The 27,083-nt window shown below is 37.6% G+C and overlaps 4 protein-coding genes across 5 annotated transcripts; 1 reads left to right on the forward strand and 3 right to left on the reverse strand.

Annotated features, from left to right (window-relative positions):
• Window positions 1-1,148: 1,148 nt before the first annotated feature.
• LOC149596234 (uncharacterized) lies at window positions 1,149-11,196 on the reverse strand. The gene is made up of 2 exons (XM_089861524.1): window positions 9,492-11,196; window positions 1,149-1,984 (listed from the first exon to the last, which is right to left on the reverse strand). The coding sequence occupies exons 1-2, from the start codon at window positions 10,256-10,258 to the stop codon at window positions 1,222-1,224; spliced, it is 1,530 nt and encodes a 509-aa protein (XP_089717650.1). The 5' UTR covers window positions 10,259-11,196; the 3' UTR covers window positions 1,149-1,221.
• LOC149596235 (uncharacterized) lies at window positions 3,797-5,569 on the forward strand. The gene is made up of 2 exons (XM_089861523.1): window positions 3,797-4,228; window positions 4,288-5,569. Exons 1-2 carry the CDS (start codon window positions 3,797-3,799, stop codon window positions 5,488-5,490), a joined length of 1,635 nt encoding a protein of 544 aa, XP_089717649.1. The 3' UTR covers window positions 5,491-5,569.
• LOC149596236 (uncharacterized) lies at window positions 4,193-9,400 on the reverse strand. 2 transcript variants are annotated; one of them, XM_089861522.1, is made up of 10 exons: window positions 8,879-9,355; window positions 8,669-8,797; window positions 7,792-8,602; window positions 7,678-7,725; window positions 6,879-7,591; window positions 6,593-6,817; window positions 6,291-6,519; window positions 6,165-6,223; window positions 5,795-6,104; window positions 4,193-4,331 (listed from the first exon to the last, which is right to left on the reverse strand). In XM_089861522.1, exons 1-10 carry the CDS (start codon window positions 9,074-9,076, stop codon window positions 4,309-4,311), a joined length of 2,745 nt encoding a protein of 914 aa, XP_089717648.1. In that variant the 5' UTR covers window positions 9,077-9,355; the 3' UTR covers window positions 4,193-4,308. The 2 variants fall into 2 exon arrangements, with proteins under 2 accessions (XP_089717648.1, XP_089717647.1); XM_089861521.1 differs by lacking the exon at window positions 4,193-4,331 and having other exon boundaries at window positions 5,500-6,104; window positions 8,879-9,400.
• A 12,061-nt stretch (window positions 11,197-23,257) lies between the features above and the next one.
• On the reverse strand, window positions 23,258-25,279 carry LOC149596237 (uncharacterized). Its single transcript, XM_089861403.1, has 2 exons — window positions 23,806-25,279; window positions 23,258-23,325 (listed from the first exon to the last, which is right to left on the reverse strand). The coding sequence occupies exons 1-2, from the start codon at window positions 25,277-25,279 to the stop codon at window positions 23,258-23,260; spliced, it is 1,542 nt and encodes a 513-aa protein (XP_089717529.1).
• Window positions 25,280-27,083: the final 1,804 nt, after the last annotated feature.

Here is a 27,083-nt window from a genome sequence, read left to right on the forward strand (position 1 = left end):
CGTGGGCACGTTTCTTCGAATATAGGAATATGGTCAGAGTTAAGCGAAGAAATGGTTATTTCAGAGTAAAACGAAGAAATGGTTATTTCAAAGTTAAATGAAGAAATGGTTAGGTGCATTGGAATGAAGTCAGAGTTAACCGATCTTGTGGGCTACGGGTAATCAAATTAGCACTCTTAAGGGTAGCGTGTCAAGAGGACGGCGTATTTAAGTACTGTGTACGATGTGGCTACTATTTGGCCCCGCCCTTGGGCCACTTGTTAATGCTAATCTGTTTTGGATGCCTATTTTCACCATGAACTAAAGATAATTGCTCTGGTTTGACAGGCAACGGAAACTGTAATCCTTGTTTATTTCGTCGTCACGTCTAAGCCTTGGAAAAAAATGAAATTTTCATGTAGTTCCAGTGACGTGCTCGACCGGAACATCCGGAAGTCACAGACATCACTGAGGGGCTCTGCACGGGTTCATGAAACCCTTGTACCAAATATATCTTTTTAGTTTCACATGGAATATGTATTCGGTGAAACATTTATATTAACTAGTACGATGAATGGTGTGTGATCCCCTAAACATGAGATTAATATGACGTTTAACAATATCCCTCTAACTTAGTCTCAATTGCTAGTCTCAATACACCCTTTTGACGAAAATAAAGGGGAAAAGCAGGGGTAAAATCCCAAATTCCACTTTGCTTTTTCGTGCATGCGCTGTGGTAATTTGGAGCTGCGCTTGCGCATTGACGACTTTGGAGCATCACCCTTTTTTCTCGTCGAAAGGGTCTATTGCTTGTCTCGCCAAGGGGCCAATCACTCAGCGTAATCGGTGTACACGCTTGTACTTTTGACTGTACTAAAGAGAATACGCATGATCTTTAAAGGTTCTGCCTTTGGCAGTGCTAAAATGGTTACGCGTATTCCGTGATTAGCTCCTCGAGTCTTGCGTGGACTTAAACTGCATTTCAGACGTCATTCTAAAATTCTATCTTGCTGCGCTATTCTTCTCTGTCTGTCCGATAGCCTCGAGTGCCCATGTAACCCGTTTACGCTCCATAAGTCCGTTCAGTCGGGAACGGGAAAACTGTGGAGGCGTACCGTACCGGTACACAGTGTTAAATCAGGAATTTATTTAAAAATCAAGAAGAAATAGATGTCTAGCACGCGTCATATTTTTATTTTCCAGAAAATAACAACCCAATTTTTGGAATGATGATATATGGCGTTAACTATTTAATATATTTATAAGGTTCAAGTAATGGTTTATCCCATGGTTGCCGTCTTCAGAAAGGGGATCTATTTCCAAGAACAAAGCCTCAAATTCAGGATTAGGTCTATATCTGTTCTCGGGTACAACAACGTTGTTATTTGTATTTATTGGTGGATGAGTAGAAGGCTCGTCAACGCCATACAAATTCGGGTTTGAGATGTATTCTATGTGCTCTTCTTCCCTGCGTATTTCATCTAAACGATTTAAGGACCATAATTGCAATGGTGAATATCCATGCTCCGTTCGAAGAGAATGATTATTCCATTCGTTTTGAAATTGATCACAGGATCTTCTTATCCTCGGCAAAAAAACAAAGTGGAGGCAGAAAATGTGCATTTCATTCGTTTGATGAAGAACCCCTATGTCTTCCATGAATTTAAACAAAGCCCGAAAATATGAAGAAACCACTCTATTGACTTCAGCCCAGAGTCTTTCAATTCGTGTATTATGGACACTTAGTCCAGTTATAAAACTTCCTCTATTTAAGCCTCTTTCTGCAACCATGTATCTCGCAACGTCGACGTTTTCGACCCCCATATCTCCACGTACACGAGACGGTAGGCCATAGTTTCTGCACCCACGAATAAAAAGATCGTATACTGTCGAGGCTCTGTTATTAGTTGCACAATGTACATGAATGACCATCCTACTGAAGCCGTCTATCAATCCATGGAAGACAAATCGCCACGAAATGAGTTTATGATTGCTGTCCATGTGCCTGTATAAGAATAGCATATTCAATTCTCCTATCTCACGCTAGTTAAGGGAGGGCGAAATGTAAAATGAAGAGTATTTTATTTGAATCTACCGCTGAATGAATTCCATTTTACTTATTAAAAAAATCAAAGGAAGTCCTGATTTCTAATGTCACAGAAACTTGACGTAATACGACATAAAACCAATGCACGGCTCGTTATCTCGCGGGTGAAAAGAAAAAATTCCAAATTTAGGCTTAATTGCAATTATGATAAAATTCACACTTCCATGAATCATGCGCATTTTTCCGATGTCTTCCTTCGCTCGAGAGAAGACGCGTCGTGATTGGTTTCACATCGATCGTTGAATTTTTACGTATATTTTTGTGACGTCATTGAAACAACCGCCATTTTTGGTTCGAAAATGGCGTTATTTCCGTTTCACCGTCCCTATAATGATGTCTAAATTTTTTGAAGCAAAATATAACAATAAAAACAGACTAACTCGGTCTAAAGCCGTGTTAGCTACTCAAAAATTCCAGGCATAGCAAAAATGACTTGGAGCAACCTTTAATAGGTGAATATATAAATTGTTTAGAGGTCTTGATCGGCTTGTTCGAAACTAACCTCAGCGTCTCTGCATTCCTCACGTGCAGACTCAGTCATGACTCGCGACAAAGGTTTTCTAAAGACGGATGCAATCTGAGTACTTTTTCACGCGTTTAATGCGCGTGCGCCAATTTCACGTGCGAAAAATGCGTGAAAGGTCGTCAGGGGTGCGTCTAGTTTCTCAGAAATGACTCAGAATTCTGACTCCGAAATTCCTTCTGAGAAACTAGACGTTCGTTCTGAACGGAAGTAGAACCCGACGATTTCTGAGCTTCTGAGGCGAACAGTCAGAATAGAATCGAGGTTACTTGCCAAGAGAAGTGGCGGCCTTCACGCCGAATTTGATTTAACACGGTATTATGATCAGAAACAGATAAAAGTTATGTTTTAAGAATATAGCAGTGACAATATGAAAGAATATTGAATGGAAAGTAGTAAACTTTCATCATTTGTCACTTATCTATAAAATCTCAACATTAGTTCCTAGTCATGAGTTTCGCTTTTGAGCATTGGCCTAACTACTATTAATTTTCCACGTCATCATTGACGTAGGTTTGAAATTGTACTTAGTGAAAGAAATGCGTCTGTTTGCACTTTTCGAGTTTTTTTGGCTCAGATATTTTCTGGCTCAGATAATTTCTGTCAGTCAGAACTCATTCTGAGAAACTAGACGCACCTCAGTTTACATCCGCCTTATCTCTCTCGTGATGCAAAACATCACGGATGACGCACAGGTACATTATCTCTAGAACCTCCTTCTATTTTATACAATCATCTATTAAAACTTTGTATTTAACTATTTATGTTTTCACTCCGCTCTAACCAACTGAACTACTAAAGTCTTAAGTTACGGTAATCTTCTGGACACGGAGAGGTTATATTTTCGTTTTCGAACTATTTAGGTTTTACCATAAGTTTATAATATATGTTCCATAAGTGTGACAATCAGGTAAAATTATTACTGAGACCCAGTCTTACAGTGCCTTGTGCATCTTGTTTGCATGACGTCACAAATTTTGAAATAAACCTCCTAGCGGGCACTCTCTGAAGCTCGCGGAAATGTATCAATGCGCGGTAGGGTCGTATGTGCATTCAGTTACATCGGAGCCTCGGACTCGTAGTGTTCCCGATTTTGGTTTGGTTATATTTTTAGTCCAAGGCTTAGTGACTTAGAGTACGTTTTTAAAGATATTGTAGTAAAGGATGGACCAAATGTAACATTTAATATGGCAAGTTTAAAGATATCCACTGAAGATATTTTAAAGAACATTGAGGTCGCTGTACCCAGAAATTTTGAAAGTGAGATAATAGATATTCATAACACGTTGAAAAATAGTGGCGAAGTAACTCCAATAATAGAACATTTAGTGGAGCTTTTCTCTGAAATCTATCAAAAACATAAACCCAAGCCATCAAAGTCAAAAATTGACGTGAGAACGAACAGTAATGCTGCACGATTTGAGTGGCATCTGATATCTCGAACACACTTTGATTTCTTCGATGCCCACCATAATTTCACAAGTGACCGTTCATTAGTGGCGCAAAACAATTTTTTGGTTTTACTATCCTTATACGCGTACGAGGTTTTCGCTACCTGGTCAAGGCAAAAACTATGTGATTTTAATGAAGCACCCCAGGAAAAGGAATTAAATAATTCGGTACGTATCTAAATCTGATTGTTGGACTATTGGCCAATTATAATGAAAACCTCTTACAGGAAGTGGCAGCGTATGAACGATCATTGCTCACAATAGGTGGTGGCTGTATGGGTGAGATATGGAAAATTAATAAAAAACGGACTATATTTGGGAAAAAGATGCACCTATCTGATGGACAGCGTAAGAAAGCTCAAATACTGTGGGACTGTGCATTAAAACTAAGGCGGACGACAGAAGAAAAGGCGGATATGACGTTTTCTGGAATCAACATGCGGGATAAAGGAGGTCTATTCATTCCCAAGGAATCTCTCAACCCTTTCCTTATAAAACTTAATCAGCTATGCAGAGATGTTTTAAATGAAAGAGGATTTAAAAAGTATGGTCAAGACATTCTTAAAATTGTCTCGAACCATGTTAAAAACCATGAAGAGGACTTGAAACGCTGTTTCTTATCGTGCACCAAGGACGTTTTATCGGAAGATAAAGCTCTTGTAATACTTCCAGAGTTACAAAGAAAATTTATGCATGCTTTATCGAACGAGTTTATTACAGCCAGGGATGAAGCTGAGAAAGAAAAAAAACATTTATCATCGAGGGGATGCAGCGGGCTTAGGGATGATCTCTACATTTTATCCCAAAAAAACAAATCCAAATTGAAACCTTTTAAAAAGCAAAGCAAAACCTTTAATGGGAAAACCTGTAAGGATAACTACGTTAAAAATAGTGATATTAAAATAGTGGAAAATGGAGATGACCCTAAAAATAGTGATAGTAAAATAGTGAAAAATGGAGATGACCCTAAAAATAGTGATAGTAAAATAGTGATAAATGTAGATGACCCTAAAAATAGTGATAGTAAAATAGTGAAAAATGGAGATGACCTTAAAAGTAGTGATAGTAAAATAGTGATAAATGGAGATGACCCTAAAAATAGTGATAGTAAAATAGTGAAAAATGGAGATGACCTTAAAAATAGTGATAGTAAAATAGTGATAAATGGAGATGACGTTGAAGTTTTGTTGGCCAGGCCTAGGAAATTACCGAACAAAAAGTCAGTAAAACGTGCAACTTCAAAAAATACCGTTCATGCCAAAGAAAACCAAAAGAATACTAAGAGTAAAAAGAGCAGTGTTGAAGCTCTGGTTAATGATTTTACAAAATCAAACAAACATCCCAAAACTGATCATAAAAATGATTTGGAGGGCCATGCTTCTAAAAGAATTAAAAGGGTTCCTGTGCATTTCTCTAATTATGTATTGTAACTCATGTGATATTTTGGTAGTTTTCATTGTTTTAATATTGAAAAAAGTTCCTTTAAATTATCAAGGGTAACCAAAGAAAACCAAATAAATTTTTAAAGATATGTTCATAAAATGTTTCAGAAGTTTAGCTTGACAATCTTTGTGGTTTTCGAATATCTTTTGGGTGTTGTTGGAGCAGCTTCCCAGACTATATTTTGTTCATTTAAATCGTGTGTGGTCTTTTGGTGTGGGGAGGTTACACGTTTGTTTGGCGTTCTTGGACATTTGTCAACTTTAAGAAATGCAGAACTGCCTATTGTAGTACTTGATTTCGCCGTTTCACTCTTGTATTTTTCTGCAAATGAGTCCTTCACATACAATGGTACGTCTCGATAGCCACGACCACTATGATGACCTCTTGTGTCCACTTTGGTAAGATAGTTTTTTCTCGAAGTGCAATAATTTACGCTAGATAATTTTCCACCTGAGTTTTGTTTGAATTGAGAGAATAGTGTTTCCACCCCACTACCATTAATTCTAACTGGGCAAATGTAATAGCCCATAGGGTGTGTTTCGAAATACTCTTTTACAAGCCCCTCCATTCCAAACACCATTATTCGCAGTAGCGCCCAGGTCTAAAATATAAGGTAATTTAATGGCAGAGTTACATAATTATGTAGGCCTATAGTTTTCACCTGCCATGAGATGAACTTTTTCTGTTTGATGCTCCAAGGTTTGAAGTCGGTATCCTCCACTATACAGAAGAAGCTGACATTATAGTATAATTGTTACAAGAACCACAAGAGAAAATCCATACTTACCGATTAGGTACTTGAGCCAGTCTTCAAAATAATTAAGTCCACAACGGAGATTAACCATAACATCACTACCCAGTGACGTTATTTTATCAGATGACAATGTCCCAGTTTCGAATAATTTGTTGCAGGCTTTAAGGTATTCGAGTGTAGCTTTAACTTCGTAGTGATCTTTTGGAGGTGATGTTTCAACTGCATTCGCATATTCGTGAAGAGCCGATAGAACGTCCATTTGCTAAAATGCAGATTTAGATTTATACCGTTACTAATATTAATTAGAAGGAATCAAAGACCACAAGAGCCAATACTTGTAGTATTTTTGCTGGTTTCACATTCAACTTAGTCCATGGATCTCGGTCGACATAGCTCTGCAATAACTTGGGCACAAGACGGGGTACTCCCAGTTTCCTGCGATGATCATCACGCTGCTTTAGCTCAACAATTTGACTCCATCCAAATTCTATTCCCAAGTTCTGAAACTTTTTGGCTCGCTCATCATGAGAGGAATATAGCGCATTGATCATGCTTTTCATCTTGAGGAGAAAAGAGACAAAGTTTCCATTATCATTCACTTATTAAATAAATATTTCTAACCTGATGAGATGGGCAAATGATCCAGTAAATATTTCGACCCAAGCGGTGAGGGTTGGGAAAGCAGGGATTAAATTTAATGTCAATTTCTTCACAGTTTTCCGTTTCTGAGTAGCTAAATTGCCCTTCTAATCCAACTGTTAATTTTATCAACGCAAGGTTTGCACTTGCTCCATCACATACGAGACCAGAAATGTTGAAACCCGCAAATTGAAACGCTTTAATAACTTCAAATAGGCAGTTGAAGGTTATTTGAGTGTCTGCGGTATTGGCTAGAGAAAAATATGGTCCAATGACATCGTAGTTGGAGGTCAAATCCCGCCATAAGAATTGTAACATGTAATTCGCTTTAGACACTTTTTTCTCGTCAGACACCTCCTTATAAAGATCGTCCAAATAGGCATATTCGTGAATAGGCATAGCTACGCCCATTAATTTATGGTTTTTACTATTCCAGCACACTTTTCCAGCTACTCGTACTTCGTCGAATATTAAAATGCCGTCACCCCTTGGCTTTAGAAAGCCTAGAGATTCCTCTTCACTTGCAAACGTGTTATAAATTCTTTTCTGCTCTTTTAAGTATTCCATGTTGATGCCCGGATCGTCTATGTTTTTAGTAGTTTTTCTTTGAATTGATCTCCAACTAGGAAGGTTCAATATTTTGAAACTCTTTAGTGCCTCATACGCTGCTTTGCTACGGCAACCGACGGCTAGAGCTACATTTATAGGAATATAAATTGAAAAAATAGGTTGCAAAGTGCATAATTAAAGGCAGAATCGTCATTTCTTTTTCTTAGCTTACCAATTCGATAAGAAAGCACGGTCCAGCGATTACCAGTGTGTCCTGGAGCTGCGAAAGGCAAGGATATTAATTTAGATATTTAAATTATTCATATCTTATGTTGAATAATATTACCATTTCTCTTCTGATCTTTTTCCAAATCGTCTTTTTCACGTTGTAAATACATGCTACAATCGTTATCCCAAATTTGACGCAAACGCTTTCGCTCCTCGATGTTGGTAGATGGATCTTTCCCCTTAAGTACCTTGTCAAGCTCTTCCGGAAAGCTTTCTTCAATGATTGAAACAATACTTTTCATGTCTTTATGTTGGCTATCTTTAAGAGTTATTGTAAGATCTTTCACTTTTTCCTTCAATTTTGCATTTTTAATTTTCATGTATTGGAAGCGATAATGTTGACGTCTCTTTTTTAAATTTGCACTTGAAGGTGAAAGAAAGGTAACTGGGCATGTAGAAGATGGATCAATTTTTCTTTTGCGGCAAACGGGATTTAAACCAACTACTCGTCTCTTCAAACTAAGGCGCAAATATCTTCTTAAATTTTTACATGCTGTACAGACATTTTCAAGTGGACCATGAGAATTTACAGGTTTTTTAAACCACGCTGGACAGTCTGTCGACATGCAATGCTCTTTAGGTAGAGAATGTCGGACCAGTTTTTTTGGAGGTTTAGCTAATTTCGGTATAATGTCCACTGACTCTCCATCAAGACCAGTACAAAATACATTTTCTTTAGAAGAAAAATCTGCAAAGAGGTCTTCTACAAGTTCTGTTATAATTTTCCCTTCCTTCACAACATCCCATTCTCGAACAAGGCCTTTATAAGTCACATGAAATGACAATTTTCCCTCAGGTGAAAGAATATACCAGCATGGATCACCCAATTCAATATCAAACATTCCTTTTCTCGTTACTTTGATATAAACCTTGATAAATAATTACAATGAACTATTTAAGTATGATCTACACATTGTTTCGTAAAAGATATTTACTTGACTATTTGAGGATTCCATCTCAAATGATATCAAACGTTTAAAAGTGGATACGATAGAGTTAAATTGTTTTTTGACACTATCGGGACCATCCCCACATTTAGGTTGACTAAAATAGTTTCCATCAGTCTACAAGTTAGAAGTAGCTCAGATTAATACCATGAAAGCTTCGTTAATTTGATTGAAAATAACAGTAATATTTCAACCAACCTGGCATTCACTATCCTTAAATTCTTTTACTCTATCTTCAATACGTTCTGGTGGAGGCGATATCTTAAGCCTTTGCTCAACTTCATAATCGGAAAATAGTGTTCCCGTCGAAACTTTGTTAGTTTGACTCGCTTTCTCTTTCATTTTAGTAACTATTCTTAAGCCTAAATTACACTGGGTTGATTTTGATTCACTCATATCAAATTATCAAATATTCGCGTACGAAACCTAATTTTGCAACGCGTTTGCCGCTTAAGAAGTGTTTAGCTCGCTCAATCGATAATGGCCGCCGTTTGTTTACATCTAGAGAGATTAGGGAACGCCTACGAACTACTTTCGGCACTCGTCTCTGATTGGCCCAAAAGAAAGAAAAACCAAACACCTTATAATGACATATAACGGGCTCATATCTTGGAGTCCCTCAAAATATTTTGTCATTGTGTGACTGGGTGTAAGTAAAGATTTAACATGGGAAACGGTTTAATTGTCACACTTATGGAACATATATTATAAACTTATGGTTTTACGAATATGTATGCGTTTTGTTTACTTAAAAATTATCTGTCGGGTAGCCGTATGTTAATAGAAACAAGATCAAAATTGTATTACTAACCATAAAGCATTTGCACCTTTAACTTTGTATCTTCTTCTGGTTATAGGCGTTCTTCCTCTAAGGGCTCTTCCAACCGGATCCAAAATATTTAGACGCTGCCTAACTCTCCATCGAGGAACGTGACGACAAACACCTTCGCTTCTCAATCCACCAATAACGTATGTTTCACCGACATTATGCGTGTTCCTTAAAATTCGCACAATGCTCTGATCGAGAACTTCATTTGAAATTACTGTAGTGGGTTCAATACCCATATATCTTCTACGCCGAAATAAGGTTCTAATGCTGATTCCTAATACTTCGGAAGTCCTTTGCCATGAAAAATTTAATGTATCTCGGCACCACTCAATTTGTTGTCTCGTAACATCGAAATATGGTCTACCAATTGCTCCAGAACGAACTATCGGACATATGTAAGGGTCCGATACCAGATCTACATTTGAACTCAAAATACCTTGCAAATCTTCCAGCATTTCACATAAACTATTATAGAGTATATTCAGAAGTCCATTTAAAGCGCAACTTAAAGCAGTCTCTTCGTTATTTAGATTTGCAATTATGTAGCTTCTTATAATACAACAGTGACCTTCTAATCGTCTATGATAAAGTTCCAAAGCGTTTAAATCTAGATTGTATCGGCACCTTAGAAGAGACTCACAAAATCCATCAAGCTCACTCAAATATTCCAAAACATCATTACAGTGACAAACGTGAAATAATAGTATTAAGACTATTAACAGAAAAGTCAAAATGCCACTTGCATTCATTTTTCAATAGATACAGTATGAATAAATGTATCGTCGAGGCTGTTATTATCACAAAAACATTTAACATACAATTCCATAAACCAGTGGCCCTTTGAAGTTATAGGGAAAAATGAAAACATCTGCATACCCCCTGACTCCATACATCCTTGGTTTTCCCTAACTTTAAAAAGAGAGACCATCTAGTTAGTCAACAGAAAATGTCAGCACCACGGTCACATAGAATAGAGTAATGTCAGTTCTACGTATGCAAACGTCATACCCTTCTATCTCTTAGCTCAGTATCATCCCCCTACCAGGCGCGTACAGTATCCACTCTTACAAAAGCGCGCCTAGAGGGAGAGATACACTGTCTACTCCCCTCTCTACCGACACTACTCTATAAGTACACCCTTTCGAACTGGGGTAGTTTCCAACCCCTCGAACACACTTCAATCAAAAATAAAACTGGTTCTTATACCCATGCGGTACAAAGTGGCTAAAAGAGGAGTATACATAGCTTTGACATTTCATTCATTATCGTAGCGCTTTTTATTATGAAGCTGCCATTACTTTCTTAACTTTTCACAAATTTTCCACGAAATAAACTCTTAAAGGAAAAAAGGTTTTACATGGAGTGGTAAAGAGGAAGGCTATACGCAGCAGTATAAATTACCCATCATGCTTTAATTTAAGTACTATAAACCCCAAGGAGTGGCAGGTCCCCCGCTCTACAAGCGCAAATAATGATGTTGCTCCAAAATTGGTACATGAGAGCTTCCGGCCCGTTTAATTTTGCTTAGCGGAAGTCGCCCTGTACCAGGAAAAAAGGGGCAACAAGTTGAGGCATTCCTTCCACTCCTTGGGGTTTATAGTCTCTATGGTAAAACTAAGTTCAACAGAAAACCAGTCAATGGAAGGGGGCGGTACAATAGAGAGTTTAAGCATCCCCTAAACGCGTACGTGTAGCTACCTTCCACAGTGCATTAGACCAATGCATTGTCAAAGGTGGCTACACGTACGCGTATAGGGGATGCTTAAACTCTCTAATACCCCTGAAATTTCACCAATATATACTGCTGCTTCTCGTCCCCTCGTTTTTCGCCCCCTCCCAGCTCACGAGGGAAATGACATTTCTTTCCTTACCGTAGCTATTTTCATATATATAGTGATGCCATTACTGTCTTCACCTCTCCCAATTATTCGAAAAAATAAATCTAAGTCCACGTATATAACAACTTGCCTCGTACTATATAACAATTTGCCTCGTACTATATAACAACTTGCCTCGTACTATATAACAACTTGCCTCGTCGTATATAACAACTTGCCTCGTACTATATAACAACTTGCCTCGTACTATATAACAACTTGCCTCGTACTATATAACAACTTGCCTCGTACTATATAACAACTTGCCTCGTACTATATAACAACTTGCCTCGTACTATATAACAACTTGCCTCGTACTATATAACAACTTGCCTCGTACTATATAACAACTTGCCTCGTACTATATAACAACTTGCCTCGTACTATATAACAACTTGCCTCGTACTATATAACAACTTGCCTCGTACTATATAACAACTTGCCTCGTACTATATAACAACTTGCCTCGTACTATATAACAACTTGCCTCGTCCGTATACTATATAACAACTTGCCTCGTACTATATAACAACTTGCCTCGTACTATATAACAACTTGCCTCGTACTATATAACAACCTGGCAAGTACATAATTTTGGCCGAAACGGCGTTCCATAATTTTGGTTAAGAAACGAAAGTAAGAATTTCTTTCATATAACTTAAGTTTTATAATCATGTCTTTAATTCTGAAAAATCGAATGTCTGTTACTTCAGAGAATCAATTTTGTCCATTTAACTTTTACATATTCCTAGCTTTGCTAACAATGGAATTTATTAATAATTTTTCAAGCCACCATGAACAAAAATATACTGTAAAATAGCTCTTACACACATATAAAACACAGCTTCGTCAACGATGTTTCTTCAATAAAGGAATAGGGAGACCTTAACTCTATTGCAATATTCACTATTAAAAAACCTAGTAAATAAACTATGAGGAATAGGAGTGGAACTATATAACGGAATCCTAGAGCTACGCGGCTAAAGCTAGTTTGCGCAGAAAAACATTATGCAGCAAGGTAGGCTCTAGCTGATGGAACTGGATTTACTCTGAAGGGAATAAATTCAACCTCGCCTTTATCTGTGCAATTTTTAGAAACACTAGTGGTATTTGTTATTTCGCCATTTCCTCTGATATTTCGAATTCTTTGCATATTTAATATATATCTCAAAATTTCTTAATTATTAGCAAACTTTTTAAGTTGTTTTCGTAAAATACCTCTACTTCGTATTTTTTTCTCCAATACTTGTTATTTCTCCAATTTCTTGCAATATTTCATGTCGCCACTTAAATGACGATCTAAGCTATGAATTGATTACTCCTACCCTAGGTTGTGACCTGTACTTCACGGAAATCATCAACAATTTAACATTTGTTTTGCAGAGCGTCATGGTTTAGCAGTGCCGATTTAATTCCACCAATAATTAAACTTGCCCGGTTTAAATGTAATTACAAAACACCCAATATGTTCGTACCTAAACACGGCCGTGAGGAAGAAGCTGTTAAACCTCTGACTTTGGAAAATATTATTCTTGAAATCTACATTTTGTTGATTGGAATTTCAATTTCTACGGCTGTTTTGTGCTTCGAAGGATTACTAAAAGCCACAAAAAGGAAATGAAACGTCAGCAGTAAAACGTGATGGAGAATCAGAGAACCACACTGAGAGAAGATGTTTTACATAGACATTTGTTAGAAATCATATTTCAGACAAATCGGTCGAGTGGCAATTTGGTCGAATGGGATTCGATCCAATGGGAGGACACCGCTGGGCTATGTCAGTATCACATGGTTTTTTAGTTCAAATACATTATGCATGACGTCAGGGGTGGCGATTTCTACACCTCTTCACCTGTTATTCAAGCAGATAGAACCAGAACATAGCCTATTAATGATTCCAAGCAGAAGCACAAGAAATATATGTATTCCTGGTACAGCATATTGCCTGTTTGCTTCGGCAAAAAGAAATTAAAAATTCTTTCTATAAATATTTATTCGAATGATTTTGCTCAATAATTTTAATTAGTTCTAAGGCCTTGTCTATTTTGGTTTGGGTTAAGCGTTTAACTCGCTTATTAATATTATTAGTATATATCGCGAAGTGATAAATGTGATATTTTAATCATTATCCATTTTAAATTTATTTCGTGCGCGGACATAATATATGGGGCGGTACCTGGCTATATTAAGGTACACGTAGAATAAGTTGTTTCTAAGTATGTTAAACTGAAATTAAAAATAAACCCTAAGGAAGCTTTCTAAATTCCTTTGTTTTTAATTAATTCCAATCCTCGAGCAATTTTTTTAAAGAAGCATCCTTTCTCTTGGCGGCGGCGCACATTGGGCACCGACAAATTGAAGAAAAGGGCTTGCGTGACTTGTGAATCGGGTAAGTAGAAGCAGAGTTATTGGCATTTGTCTTTATTTTTGGCGCCATTTTCCAATATGGCGAAAATTCCGCCAACGCGAGAGTGAGGGAGCCCTGGGCTTACAGGAGTGCACCACATCCCAAAAATCATTACCCATTTTCTGCGTAGAGCTTTTGTCACTCTCTCCTCAATATCCCCCCTCTCATATCGTGAATAATTTCGAACAGGGTCGGTGTTTATTTAGAAATGACCAAATCATTGCTTTTGGTTAGAGTATAAGTTTATAAGATATGTTCCATAAGTAGGATGACACAACCTATACTTCGTAATGCTAGAGACTTACTGAGAGCTAGTTCCAGAACAACGCTAGCATTGACTACACTCGGTTTTGCAATTTCCAGTATATCTTCCTATTTACTCTGTACTAAGCCTTTGACAGCAGCGCCTCACCAGGCGTCGCTTTACAAGAATCTATGACCTACGTCACTTCATAACAAGCTCTCAGTAACCAGTGACAAACTTATAGAACACATCTTATGAACTCATGGTTAGAGAAAATGATTTCTTGTACGTACTGTATTATTATGTAAATTTTATTTGCGTTTGACTTAATTTTGATTTTATGATAGGAGTGCACTGATTGCACTCCAACTTTGATTAGCAATTTCAATACTGGGTCCCAATTAGCCTTGAAGCAGAACAAACTCAAAGCGAAAATATGTTCAATTCCATCGATTTTATTGAAATCGTTGTATTTTTCCCCGGAGATGTAATTGGGTAAACTAATTATTCACGTATTGACTTTCGCCTTGTACCTAGTACTTTTCAGTTGGAACCTAATTTTTTTTCGCAGTGGGAATTGCCAAATTTGCTTTTATTATCGACTACGTCTACAGCCAACGTGCATAATCAAATATATTTAGCCATATCGCATATATATGTATACGATAGGCTTTTTGTTTAACCTGGTGTGTAGAAGAAGAATAAGATGTTACGTTAGTCAATTTTACCTATCCGCGTGACGATGACGTCACGGAGAGGTATTACACTGGACGTCTCTGTGTCTGTCACCGCGTTTTCAGTTGGTAAAACGGAGCAAACGTGTTCGCAGAAAGCAATTTTTGGCTTCTACTCCCATCGTAAGGATTAAGAAATACGCGGCGATCGGGTTACGAGACACGTCTAGCCTCCTAATGGGGCTTCCCCCAAAGGGTTATCTTATGACGATCACTGGCTTTATGTGCCTTAAATTTCCAAAAATTGTTGGAGGCATACGCTTAAATTCAAACGTCAACAATAGCTATGTTTAAAATGATTTTAGGAAAAAAGTTTCTTAAAACGATTTAACTAGAATAAAGGTAAATTAATGGCGATTAAAATAATTAATACCAATTATGTTTATTTAATTATTTAAGGAAAACCTCTTAAGGGACCGTCCATAAACTACGTCACGCGAAAAAAAGCATTTCCCCCCAGATCACGCTTCGTCACGCTTTCCTCAGACCCCTCCCCTAAAAACCACGTCACATTTCTTTAACCCCCCCCCCCTCCGCACTATGATTTGTCTTAATTTACAAATTTAATTTGATTAATTTCTTAAGTGATATGCCACTCTCGCAGAAATATTTTGCTCGGCTGAAAATTCAAAGTTCTCTTCCGCTTTAACATGAATTTATTTATTAACATGAAAATATATGTGTATCATTAGCCTTTCTATCATGTTATTCAGGGATGGGAGGGACCTTTCTATTACATACGCGTTTAACGTCATCGCGGTAGCCAATCAAAATCGAGACACCTGGAAGTTCGAACAGCAGACGACCAGTTTAACAAAATTGTATGAGGGATACAATTTTCGGTTAGGTTCACCAAACTGCGTAAACTGAATATTAAAAATGATCGCCAATACGTGAATAAATATCTCAACACGATGTCCGAAAGTGATAGTGATCTTTTAATCTTTATATTAAGTGCCTGCAATGTTTTTCCTAATCTGAAACTGAAAACTGTTGGTAAAGTGCTAAGCCTTGGCCATTATGAAAATTAATGTAACGGTTGAAAGTAAACTACTAACATTTTAAATCGTGAGAATTGATGATGCTGGTTTTTTCCCTGCTGTTGGAGTTAAATGAATGAGTTGATCAATTTACAAGCATAATAAGCCTTCCGCGTGACAAGAGCTTTAGCTTTAAAAACAAACCGACAGAAATCCTCTGACGTCACTAAAACTAAGCCCCTCCCATCCCTGAATATGTAGTTTAACAAGTCAATGCTGATATACATTCATGTTAATAAATAAATTCATGGTTTTAAGCTTTTTCCCTCTGATTGACCTTTAGAATTTTAATGTCTGGATTTGCTTTTTATAAGCTTCAACAAAGTTCCATAAAGCTTAGTTAAAGGGGCACACTTTTTAGGTTTCGACACTGTCACCGAAAACAGACTAATCGAGCTTGAGATTTAGAAAATTTGCCAAAGAAACTAAACCATTTCAATCGGCAGGGGAATTTGATTCATACTCAAAAATAATAGGGGCGAATAAACAGAGTCATAAGAGAGAATACGCTTTTTATTTTAAATGCGTTATTTAAATTAGCTATAAAAAGGTGTAAATAGTTGATAATTGCATAAAGTTTCTACTATTTAAGCGATGATGGAATAACAATTTTGGTAAATTATTGTAACGGTGCACTATGGAATGTTGTCTTTCCCTCTTCTATAACATAAGAGAGCCAATCGGCCTCTTACTGACTTCGTAACAAAATCAATGCTAAATGTGACGTCACGCATAGAAGAACCCCTCCCTCCCCCTTGTCACGGACCGTCACAAATTTAGAAACCCCCTCCCCCCCATAAGAGTGTGACGTAGTTTATGGACGGTCCCTAATTGCAATCGCGACTAGGAGAGGTTTTTATTTTGGTTTCCCAACTTGTAAATAGTATTTGTATTTCTCACAGCTGGCTCCTATATTTTTTTCCTAATTTTAATTTTTTCTCGTCTACCGGACCACCGAGATTTAAACCACGGACATTCCAAACGACAGCCCAATACTACACTAACTCGCCTACAGACACTTGTTGCGAGAGGGTTGCAAAGATAGTTGTAGTGTTGCGAGCGCGCTGATTATTAACCCTGGCCTCCTCCAATATAGGTGTGGTCCATGATGAACTGAGTGAGCTGTAGATAATTTAAGACTCCGAGCAGGGCCGGAAATCAGAAAAATTTGTTATAGGACATGCGTCCAGTGCCCAGTATGACTGGAAATTTATAGGACATTGTCCACTGAAGTGTAGAAAAAATAGTGTCGCATCTCCATAGTCAAGTTATCCAAACCCAGTCCAGTGACTGTAACATTTTATAGTTTTATTGGACAATGTCCAGTGTCCTTTGCTTATTTCTGGCCCTGACTCCGAGCAGGCGAGTATTGTTTTGACTCGTTCTTTGACGACTATGCCCATAGGTCTATCGGTATCTTTGGGACCGCCCATAAACTGCGTCACACTCTTATGGGGGGAGGGGGTTTCTAAATTTGTGACGGTCCGTGACAAGGGGGAGGGAGGTGTTCTTCGATGCGTGACGTCACATTTAGCATTGATTTTGTTACGAAGTCAGTAAGAGGCCGATTGGCTCTCTCATGTTATAGAAGAAGAAATACAACATTCCATAGTCCACCGTTACAATAATTTACCAATAGTAGAAAGTTTAAGCAATTATCTACTATTTACACCTTTATATAGCCAATTTAAATAGCGCATTTAAAATAAACAGCGTAAACTCTCTTATGTCTCTGTTTATTCGCCCCTATTATTTGTGAGGATGAATCAAATCCCCCTGCCGATTGAAATGGTTTCGATTCTTTGGCAAATTTTCCAAATCTTAAGCTCGATTAGTCTGTTTTCGGTGACAGTGTCGAAACATAAAAAGTGTGCCCCTTTAACTAAGCTTTATGGAATTTTTTTGAAGCTTATAAAAAGCACATCCAGACATTTAAATTCTAAAGGTCAATCAGAGGGAAAAAGCTTAAAACGGAAGAGAACTTGAATTTTCAGCCGAGCAAAATATTTCTGAGAGGGCGGCATATCACTCAAGAAATTAATCAAATTAAATTTGTAAGCTAAGACAAATCATAGTGCGGAGGGGGGGGGGTTAAAGAAATGTGACGTGGTTTTTAGGGGAGGGGTCTGAGAAAAGCGTGATCTGGGGGGGAACGGGGGGGTCAGAAAATGCTTTTTTTCGCGTGACGTAGTTTATGGACGGTCTCTAATGCATTTTTCCTTTAATTATTTCTAAAAATTTAATCCTTCTATATCTATATAAATCAAAGTCCTGGCTGACTGACTGACTGATAATCTACGCCCAGCCCAAACCGCTTGCCCTAGAAGGCTAAACATTTGCAGGAACGCTACTCATAACTAGTAGGCACGTACTAAGAAACATTTTTCCAATACGCCGCCATCTTAAAAAATGGCGCCCAGAAATGTAAAAACTCTTCTCTATGCAACAGAAAGTCCGCGCGTTTCAACCGATTTCACAGATATTTAGTACACGGGTTTCCTTTAACCTATAGACGGACTGAATGGTCTTTTGGGTTCGATTTGTTGCCATCTTTTTAAATGGCGGCCAAAAACTTAAAAACCCTTCTTTATGGAATAATGTCCGCATGAAAAGTAATAAAAAATGTCCCGACGGGCTGACTGGCAACGCCGAGTGCCTTCGCTCCTAGGGTGCTACAAAAATATTAGTCATCAGTAAAATCTACCCATTCTTTGTATCATTTTGATGGAAGTTCTTATTACACGCGAACGACGCCGTGGGTAACAGCTAGTAGTCACTATTTAATTCAATCAACTGATTTTCTTGCTATCGATAAATTGAAAGAATTACATATCTACGCCATATCAAGAACAATTCCAATTTCCGAAAACATTTGATCATGAAATCAGTTATTTGAAGGAAGTACGTGTTGAAGGATCAATATAGAATATTTGGAATAATCACGCTGCCTCGCACCCAAAGAAAAATCATCCCCTCCCCGTATTTCTAGGAGATATTTCACTAGCAGTAAATTTATTGAAGCAGGAACAGCGAGAGAACGTAAATGATGTGGCTTAATTATGGGCTAGACTATCTTGTTGTTTATGTAGCGTTTCGACTACCATAGTCCATTTGATCACGATTTAAATTGCTGCGTAATGTGTGACATGTGAAACCAAAAATAGAGCAACAGGGCAACCTCCTAAGGGTGTCATTTTTGATTCTTGGTGTCATGAAATCATTATTATAACCAAAAATTTATACATGGGATAAGAATAATAGATCAAAAGCTTTTATTATATTCAATTCAAACTAAATTTTTCTAATCAAAAGTTAAAAATCAATTGACACGCAACTAAGTACATCTTTAATATTTATTCATGAAGTTCTTTTATTGCTTCGATCGGTTTGTTAGGACATCATTCCATTTTTTTCCTATTTAATTATTCATAAACCGAACATGCCGGAAACCTTATAAAACTCCGTTTAGCAACTTTGCTTATTTATTGTTGAAGGCTTTCCGTAACGGTACTAAGTAATCTTTAACCATAGCACATTAGCTAAAACTTTGAAATGTACGATATTTCGAAAATCAGAAGTGTTGGTCATAGAGTTAAAGTCGGAGTTGAAGAAATCTTTCCTCAAATGCAAATGGAAGTTAGGAATGGACAAGTCGTTAGCGCGTTTGGATATTCTATGGATTGTGTCAGAACCATATCAAATTACTTCAATTTCAGGTGCGATAAGTAACGTAATAACCCTAAGTATGACAATAAAATCCTTTAATGGAGCGGTGCCTAACATAACCTACATTACTCTAGCCTAGTCCGACGAACGACGTTAAAATTCTTATCAAATCGAAGGAATTACTACATAAATCCTCTCGATTTGAAATACGTCACTTCGTAAATTTTGAAAATATACTTTGGCACATTTCGGCTGAATGGGATTGCCGTCTAATGTAAATTCAGCTAAATTGGATTCTGTCAATGGTAATTCGGTTTAAAGGCCGACTTCCAGAGAAAAGGGTTCGAGCGAACTGAAAACCGAGCATCGAGACTAACAATGGAGCGACCGTGCCGATATTCGAATCCCTGCCGGGGCCAAAGTTGGAAAGGTTCTAACTAACTGAACGCCGTGCAATGCGGTTCGAGCGAACTGAAGATACACAATAGAGAATTGGCTTCAGAGGGTGGCAAAAATTCGGGAGGAAAAAATTTAAAAGGATTTCTATTGTTTATATTCAGTTCGCTAGAACCGCATTGCACGGCTTTCAGTTAGCTAGAACCCTTCAAACTTTTGCCCCAGCGGGGATTCGAAAATCGGCACGGTCGCTCCATTGTTTGTCTCGATACTCGGTTTTTAGTTCACTAGAACCCTTTTCGCTGGAAGTCCGCCTTTAATGCGATATGTCCATTGGTAATTCGGTTCATAGGGTGGATATCCTTTTGATTACAAAATGTTTGAAGGGTCGAAAATACGCATTTATGACTTAAATAAATAGATTTCTTTTAAAAGCAATAATCTTACTGAAAGAAATGCAAGAGTAGAACATAATATTTTTGTCCTGTAAATAGCGCGTAAAAATTGGGGTAACTATTTTTTTGGGAATCCGCTGAGCTTTACGGCGGAACTTTGTTGATACGGGCTTTTAACCAGTTTAGTACTTCCCTCCCAAGGGGGTTATTATGAACTCCTGGTGCTACTACTATTACTGTTTCACTTTATTGTTAATTCTGTTTGCCTGAAATAATAATCCGGTTAAAGAGCTCCGCGTTTCTTACTAGTCTTTTTAATGGATATAGTTACGAGTTGGTATTGTCGAAAGAACGAAGTTTCGGGTTCAAGAAACGAGGCAAATGGTTCGGAGTCGTAAGAGTGCTTCAAAGAAAAGTAAAGATGACTTTTACACATCTCACTTTCACACAAACCCAAAACCTTTTATTTGCTATATTAAAGTTGTCACTGTCGCTGACATATTACATTTTTTATGTAAAGTTATATTTCACAAAAAAAAACTTTTCTTAAAATAATTTAACCTTTCTGTATATTTATTCCAAACTATCTGAGATAATAGTATTACGGTATTTAGTTCAAAGAAAAATAGTTTTAAAAACTTGACAAATTGAGAATCTTTATTGGTAATTAAAATTGGAATTGGCTTGACCACATATTTTAACCTTTTCTATCTTTCGTACCGTTGTAAGTGCCATCATAAAATAGACGAGCTCAGGTCTGATAGGCTTAAATGTGACCTCTGCAAATTAAAGTTTACCTTCTTCCTAGGTATCCATAAAAGTGTCATAGACATTAAATATAAAATTATTTTATCCATGTACGCTAGAGACGAGTCGGGTCTACTTTCTTTTCGACCCGACCCGGCCCGAGTCCAACTTTAAATTATAAACTTAACCCGACCCGACCCGAAAAAACAATTAAAATAAAAACCCGACCCGACCCGACGGGTTCGGGTCGGGTCGGGTCGAAAAAGCCCGATTAAATCGGGGGCCCGACTCGTCTCTAATGTACGCATTATATTATGTTATTTTGCTTCAAATAAATTATCAATTCATCAAACCTAAACCTAATAATTCTCTCTTTAAAGGGCAAGTATCATTTATGTCGTAAAATTTTAAGCATGTCTACTACTTAGTCTGTGATATACAACAATGATCTTTCAATAATTTCACGATTTTGCATTATAAAACGTTAGATGTATACCGACAAGAAATTTGGTCCACTCAAAACACAATCCTCATAACTTCGCGCTAATAGAAGTTGATGTTAATTCCCTGTGACGTGGAAGCTGAAAAGCGTGCACGAAATAAGGCTTAGGCTTAAGCCTAGTCTTACATACTTTAGACTAAATTTAAACTTTAAATTAAAGCATGCAACTCGCGTGTGCCAACCTCTTGAAAGAAGGGGAGAGAAAATAATTCCCGGGCATTAGGAATATCACTGTAATTTTTTTTTCAACCTGTTTTTTTAAATTATTTCAAAAATTTCTATCTTGGTGAAATCTTATCCGATTTTAACGAAACTTGTCTTGATTTAAAGAGAACATTACCCTCTACGTCAATAATTTTATATCACTCTCTTTAGGAAGTAAACTTTAGCATGACGCTTCAGAACAGCTTACCAAGAAGTCTGGTGGTGGATTTTGTCCATCCAGATGTCAATGACAAAGCCACCTTCGTTATGCGCGCTCCGCTTGAATTGCCAAGAGCCCTGGCACTAATTAAACCATTTAGCTTGGAAGTAAGTACACCAGTATAGAAGCTCAAAATATCATAAGACGGGTAGACGGGCGCGGGCAAAAGGGACTAGTGCGTGGTAAGCTTTAGTGATCGGAAAGATAATTTAGTCCTACAGAGACATATCCGGAAATTTAAAGGTGAGCTTAAGAGAATACATCTCATTTACCCATGTCTATCTTTGCTTTGAAATTTCTAGTAATATGGTTGTACCAGAAAATAAAATGATCCTTATTTACCTCCTACACTAAATGCATTAAGCGTTACTAAGAAATTTGAACGATCCAAGATGTATTAGATTACTAATCTCCTGTTGCTCGTGCCGTAATTTCCTTGCCGCCACCGCGTCTAGTTTTCCCAAGGATGATGAGGGGAGGGTGCGAAATCTGAGAGAAATATAGGCGCGCTAACTGTGGAACGACTCAGTTTGGGTGGGACGCCAAAAATGAGGGGAGGAATAGTCGGACGCATTGGTAATTGGCTAACAAGGGCTACAGACGAACCAATTATAATTGATTCCGAGAATTCCTCCCCCATTTTTGGCGTCCCATCCAACCTGAGCAGTTCCACAGTTAGCGCACCTATTTCTCTCAGATTTCGCATCATACCACCATCATCCTTGGTTTTCCTATCCCCATTGCGTTTAAAAGATCCAGGCAAAAAAATATTTCTTCATTGTAACTTTGCTTGGTATGGATTTGCATTCTGTGCCTGTTTCCCGCTATGGCCATTTTCTTGAAGTTTTTGGCGGTGCGATTTTTTGTCGATTTGAAAGCCTCGAATAAAAGGTTTTTTTGGTCGTTCGGTGACGCTCTTTGGTACGAATACGGCGCCCTCCTTGACACCGGAGCCGATCCACCCAGGCGATTGGATCGCAGTTCCATGAAAGTCGGCTTGATTGGTTGGCTCATTTTTTCCATGATCGCTTACGCTTCCTTTTCGGGTCAATTGAGTAAGAAGCAAACTATCTTTCATATATTTCGCTATATTAAGTTGTAGGCCTAGATGGAATTCGGTTTACGCTCGCGCTTTTCATAGACGAGTTTGCCCCTAGAAGTTCGACAATAAATGATAATCATGGGTCGTCTACTTTTTCATTACTGTCTCACTTTTTGTTATTTCTTTGTGTATATGTTACTTATGGTATCTTTTTTTGAGCAGTTTCATTTTTGAACTTTCCGGGTTTGGAGGAACCGATCGACACTTTGACCAATTAGCTGCCGCTGTCCATCAAGGGAAGATAGTTGCGGGCAGTTTGCGTAGCACTTTCTTTCATCAAGCCTTAGAGGTAAGTTATATTATAAAAAAACCGTTTTTACAAACGGAAAAAACCTGATATATACTACATCGTTGATTTTGTGTCGCAACTCACTGTTCTTGTCACGGCTTCTAAGGGACAGATATTATTTATTCTAACCGTTTCATATAACACCACCATTTATTAAAGCGGTAACATTACGTCATGACAATTAATATCACATGTCATGACAGCACCAATTATTAAAGCGGTAATATTACGTCATGACTATTAATTTCACATGTCACAGCTAAAAACTGTCGATTCTTATCAGGGGCGTCAACTTCATTATCTTAACACATTTTCTTTACTTTTTATTTCGGCTGACTATTTTTGCCATAACACCAAATCGCTCTTTTGTCTTTTGTTTATAGTAAGTTCATCATACAACATATTTTCTTTCCAGATATTTAATTCACCAATGCAGCCAATTTTAAGACGAGCCTCTAAATGTGTCAAATTACAGAAAGGAGGATCACCTTTCACAGGGGAAAGTTGTAATAGATCGCCAAACATAAGCACACTAACCCCACCAAAGAGTTTGTCGCTGTCACTAATTTCGCATAACCGCAAATGGATATAAACTAAAAGTAGAGAAGACACCATGGATATTTCATCTATCACTAGAAGTTTTAGAGCACGAAGTGTGTTTCTCATAGCTGCTAAGCTATCATGCCCTAATTTTGTATATTTGGCTGTTTTTCCATGCTCAACGGGCAGAAGTAAAAGGCGATGAAGTGTTACACCACATATGTTTAAAGCTGCCAGACCAGTTGGAGCAGCTAGTGCAACACTTCTATTGCTCTTGTATATGTAGGATACGAATTTTTCAATTGTTTTTATCAAGTAGCTTTTGCCATAGCCACCAGAGCCACTGATGAACATGACTAAATTACTTTTGTTGGGGTCTTGACTGCTGAAATGTTCCTTAACCTTGTTAAAGATAAGGAGTTGATCTTCTTGAAGGGAGTTTATTTGTATAGTTAAATCTTCGGAAGACAAACTATCATTTTTATCCATGGATGTGTGAACTTCGATCATGGCAGTTTCAGCTTCATTGTTCTCTTTAGCTTGAAAGGCGTTTTGAATATCATCACTGTTTACTCTACGTGGTTCATTTTGAGACTTGTCTTGAAGAAGTTTTTTATTAAGGTCAAGCTGCGCTTTTTTAATATATTGTAGCTTTTCATGATATTGCATCATAGCCTGCAAGTTTTCCGAACAATTTTCAAAGGCCTTGGCGTAAGATGGAAGACCATTTAACAGTTCAGTCTCCATTCGCCACGGTTGGAAAAGCATTAATAAGGTACGGAAGTAGTTTTCACACTCTGTGTCAGATTTATCAGGATCATAGTTGTTATGCTGAATTAAAAATGGTTTACTTCGCTTTCTAAGGAAGCCAAGGTTATTTTTCAATTTCATGTTATTATTGGGTGTAGCAGTTTTGGCTGTATTCCTATAATAAAAGCTAGCGAAATCGTATAAGCATGTCTTTTCAAGTTGATCCGGTCTATTTGGGTAGATATCTTCAGTCATGTTGACCATATAAATGTCATTGCTATTGGGATCTATATTTTTTAAGTGTTGAAGGTCCTTAAAGGTTTTGAGAATACGCTTCCTTGCTTCTTTGGCAGCAGTGTTTATGTAGAGAACTGATGCAGATTTTCCATACAAATGATGACCCAACAATCTATCGGCAACTTCATAAGCACCACATTCCCGATGTGTGAGCCGCCTGAGTCCTAAACACCAAAGACGTTTTTTCATATCAGCATTTGCTAGCTCTGCCCACATATCTTCTAACTGAGATTTTTCTTTTTTGGTAACATACGAGGTTATGTATTTCGCAATGGCCATCTCGTTGTCTGCTACATATTGAATGTCCATGTTAGCATTCATAGCTAAAAGTAACAGGGGGTTGTAATCGTTTACATACATTTCGCTTACATTTCTAGGAAGAGAATACAGTCTTTTAGAGGATTTTGCAGATAAATGAGCATTGATAGATGAATGAACATCGTTAAATTCGGCTTTTTGCGTAGCCTGCCTTGGAAACATAAAACGACATTTAGCTTTATTATTACCACTTTTTTTTTTCTTAAACACGTTGAGCTGCAGTTGTGCGTCTGGTAGCGTGTAACGTAGTCGTGTAGTATTGGACTATTATTTTTGGATGGTATGGAACACGTAACGTGCTTTAAAATGAAAGCTAGGATATCCTTATTTTCAGAAACCCCAATTTTAGGGGCATCTTTTATCCACAAAACCATATGGTAATGAGGAGCACCACGCCCTTGATACTCGACGCGCCAAAAATAATTTTCAACTTGTCCAAGGACAGGATCTGTTTTTGCCATAATAAGGTTTCGGAAAACCGATTGAAACCTATTGTGGTAATGTAAAACCACTGACACTGGATCTGAGCTGCATAGTTCCGACGCAGTCCTAGCTCCTGGGTTTGTGAGAAATGATCGTATATGGTCATGAAGTGCAATCCAGTCGTATTCGGCACAACTAAGCGTGACAAACCATGTCGGTGAGCCATAGTGTTGAAGCATAGTTTTAAGTTCACCATGACGTTTATACCAATATTCTTGCGTTCCTCGCATGTTTTGCATAAACGCGGTTAAACTAGCAGCAATGTCATTATCATTGCGCTCCAAACCTTGTACAAGGCTGGATACATTTATTGGGTTTTTTTTTATGTCATTCTCATCGTGTAATTAATGCTGCTGCTTATGGACTTTATTTCACTTTCATAAAAGAGATGAAAAAGGTACTGTTCATTCAAAGAAAAGCGGCGGTCCTTGTTTAACAACCTTGAAGCATTGTAGTCAGATTCTTGTATTAGACCAAAAGGTCTTTCTGAATGCTTTCCAAACTTCCCAGTAGGAAATAAATCAGGGAAACATAAAATGTCCATATTCTTTTCGTAAATGCTCATTGGTTCTCCCTCAACGCGTTTCATTTGAAAGCTATCCAGAATAGCCTTTGGATTTCTGCCATTAACAGGATGTATAGAAAAATGCTGATAAAGCTCATCCTCTTCAGACTTCGTTAGAGATTTAATCATAGCGTCAGGTTGAGGTATAACCGGAAATTGGTTCTCGTCTTTACTAGGACCACAAATATAGTCTACGGAACACTGCTCAATGTCGATGACAGAATATAGTGGATTAAGTTCTTTTAGCTTAAGTAACGCTGTCCGAACATTTCCCAAATTGACGAGGCTTTGCCACACAAGTTTGTTTTTTGTAGGAATACCATTGACTAAAATGTGTAGATCATGATCCGTTGGTAGGTTGTTTGGAATGATGTTAGCGTTGCTTTGCAGTGGCAAAGGGATATAAAGAATTGTTCCTTTAATCGCTTTGGTTAAACCACTATGATTAAATGTTTTTCTTTTTGTGCCTAGTCTAACAATAGTTTGGAATGCTTTTGCTTTTTGAATCAATATTTTTTCAAACAAGTTTAGTTTTTTAATTTCATCTGGGACAGGGTCAACATTAAGACCGTTCAGAAAGCATCGCAATGGAACTTTTGCGTTTAGAAGAGCTTTTTTACAATAATCGCAAATAAAACATTGTGCGAGTTTGATGTTTCTTAAGAGCAAAGCTTCACAGAGTGCTTCAAAAGCCAGATTCCCATGCATATGTTTTTTCGAAATCACGACCGCTAAGAGTGTTAATTTTTTCTTTTGAAATAACCGTTCGCAAGAAGAGCAAGGAGTATTGTGAAAATC

The sequence above is a fragment of the Phalangium opilio genome, unplaced genomic scaffold (assembly GCF_054372755.1).
Source record: "Phalangium opilio isolate 3A_F unplaced genomic scaffold, DU_Popi_V2 ptg000390l_1, whole genome shotgun sequence".
NCBI classification, from domain to species: Eukaryota; Metazoa; Arthropoda; class Arachnida; order Opiliones; family Phalangiidae; genus Phalangium; species Phalangium opilio.

Coding starts and splice junctions, on each gene's coding strand:
- LOC149596235 (XM_089861523.1), top strand. CDS start 3,797: ATGGCAAGTTTAAAGATATCCACTGAAGATATTTTAAAGAACATTGAG. Junction 4,229..4,287: donor AAAAGGAATTAAATAATTCG/GTACGTATCTAA, acceptor AACCTCTTACAG/GAAGTGGCAGCGTATGAACG.
- LOC149596237 (XM_089861403.1), bottom strand. CDS start 25,279: ATGTATGTAAACGATTACAACCCCCTGTTACTTTTAGCTATGAATGCT. Junction 23,326..23,805: donor GAAAGGTGATCCTCCTTTCT/GTAATTTGACAC, acceptor CTTACCTCTAAG/GCTTGATGAAAGAAAGTGCT.
- LOC149596236 (XM_089861521.1), bottom strand. CDS start 9,076: ATGAGTGAATCAAAATCAACCCAGTGTAATTTAGGCTTAAGAATAGTT. Junction 8,603..8,668: donor TGGAATCCTCAAATAGTCAA/GTAAATATCTTT, acceptor TTATTTATCAAG/GTTTATATCAAAGTAACGAG. Junction 6,818..6,878: donor TCATTTGCCCATCTCATCAG/GTTAGAAATATT, acceptor TTTCTCCTCAAG/ATGAAAAGCATGATCAATGC.
- LOC149596234 (XM_089861524.1), bottom strand. CDS start 10,258: ATGAATGCAAGTGGCATTTTGACTTTTCTGTTAATAGTCTTAATACTA. Junction 1,985..9,491: donor AAAGGTGCAAATGCTTTATG/GTTAGTAATACA, acceptor ATTCTTATACAG/GCACATGGACAGCAATCATA.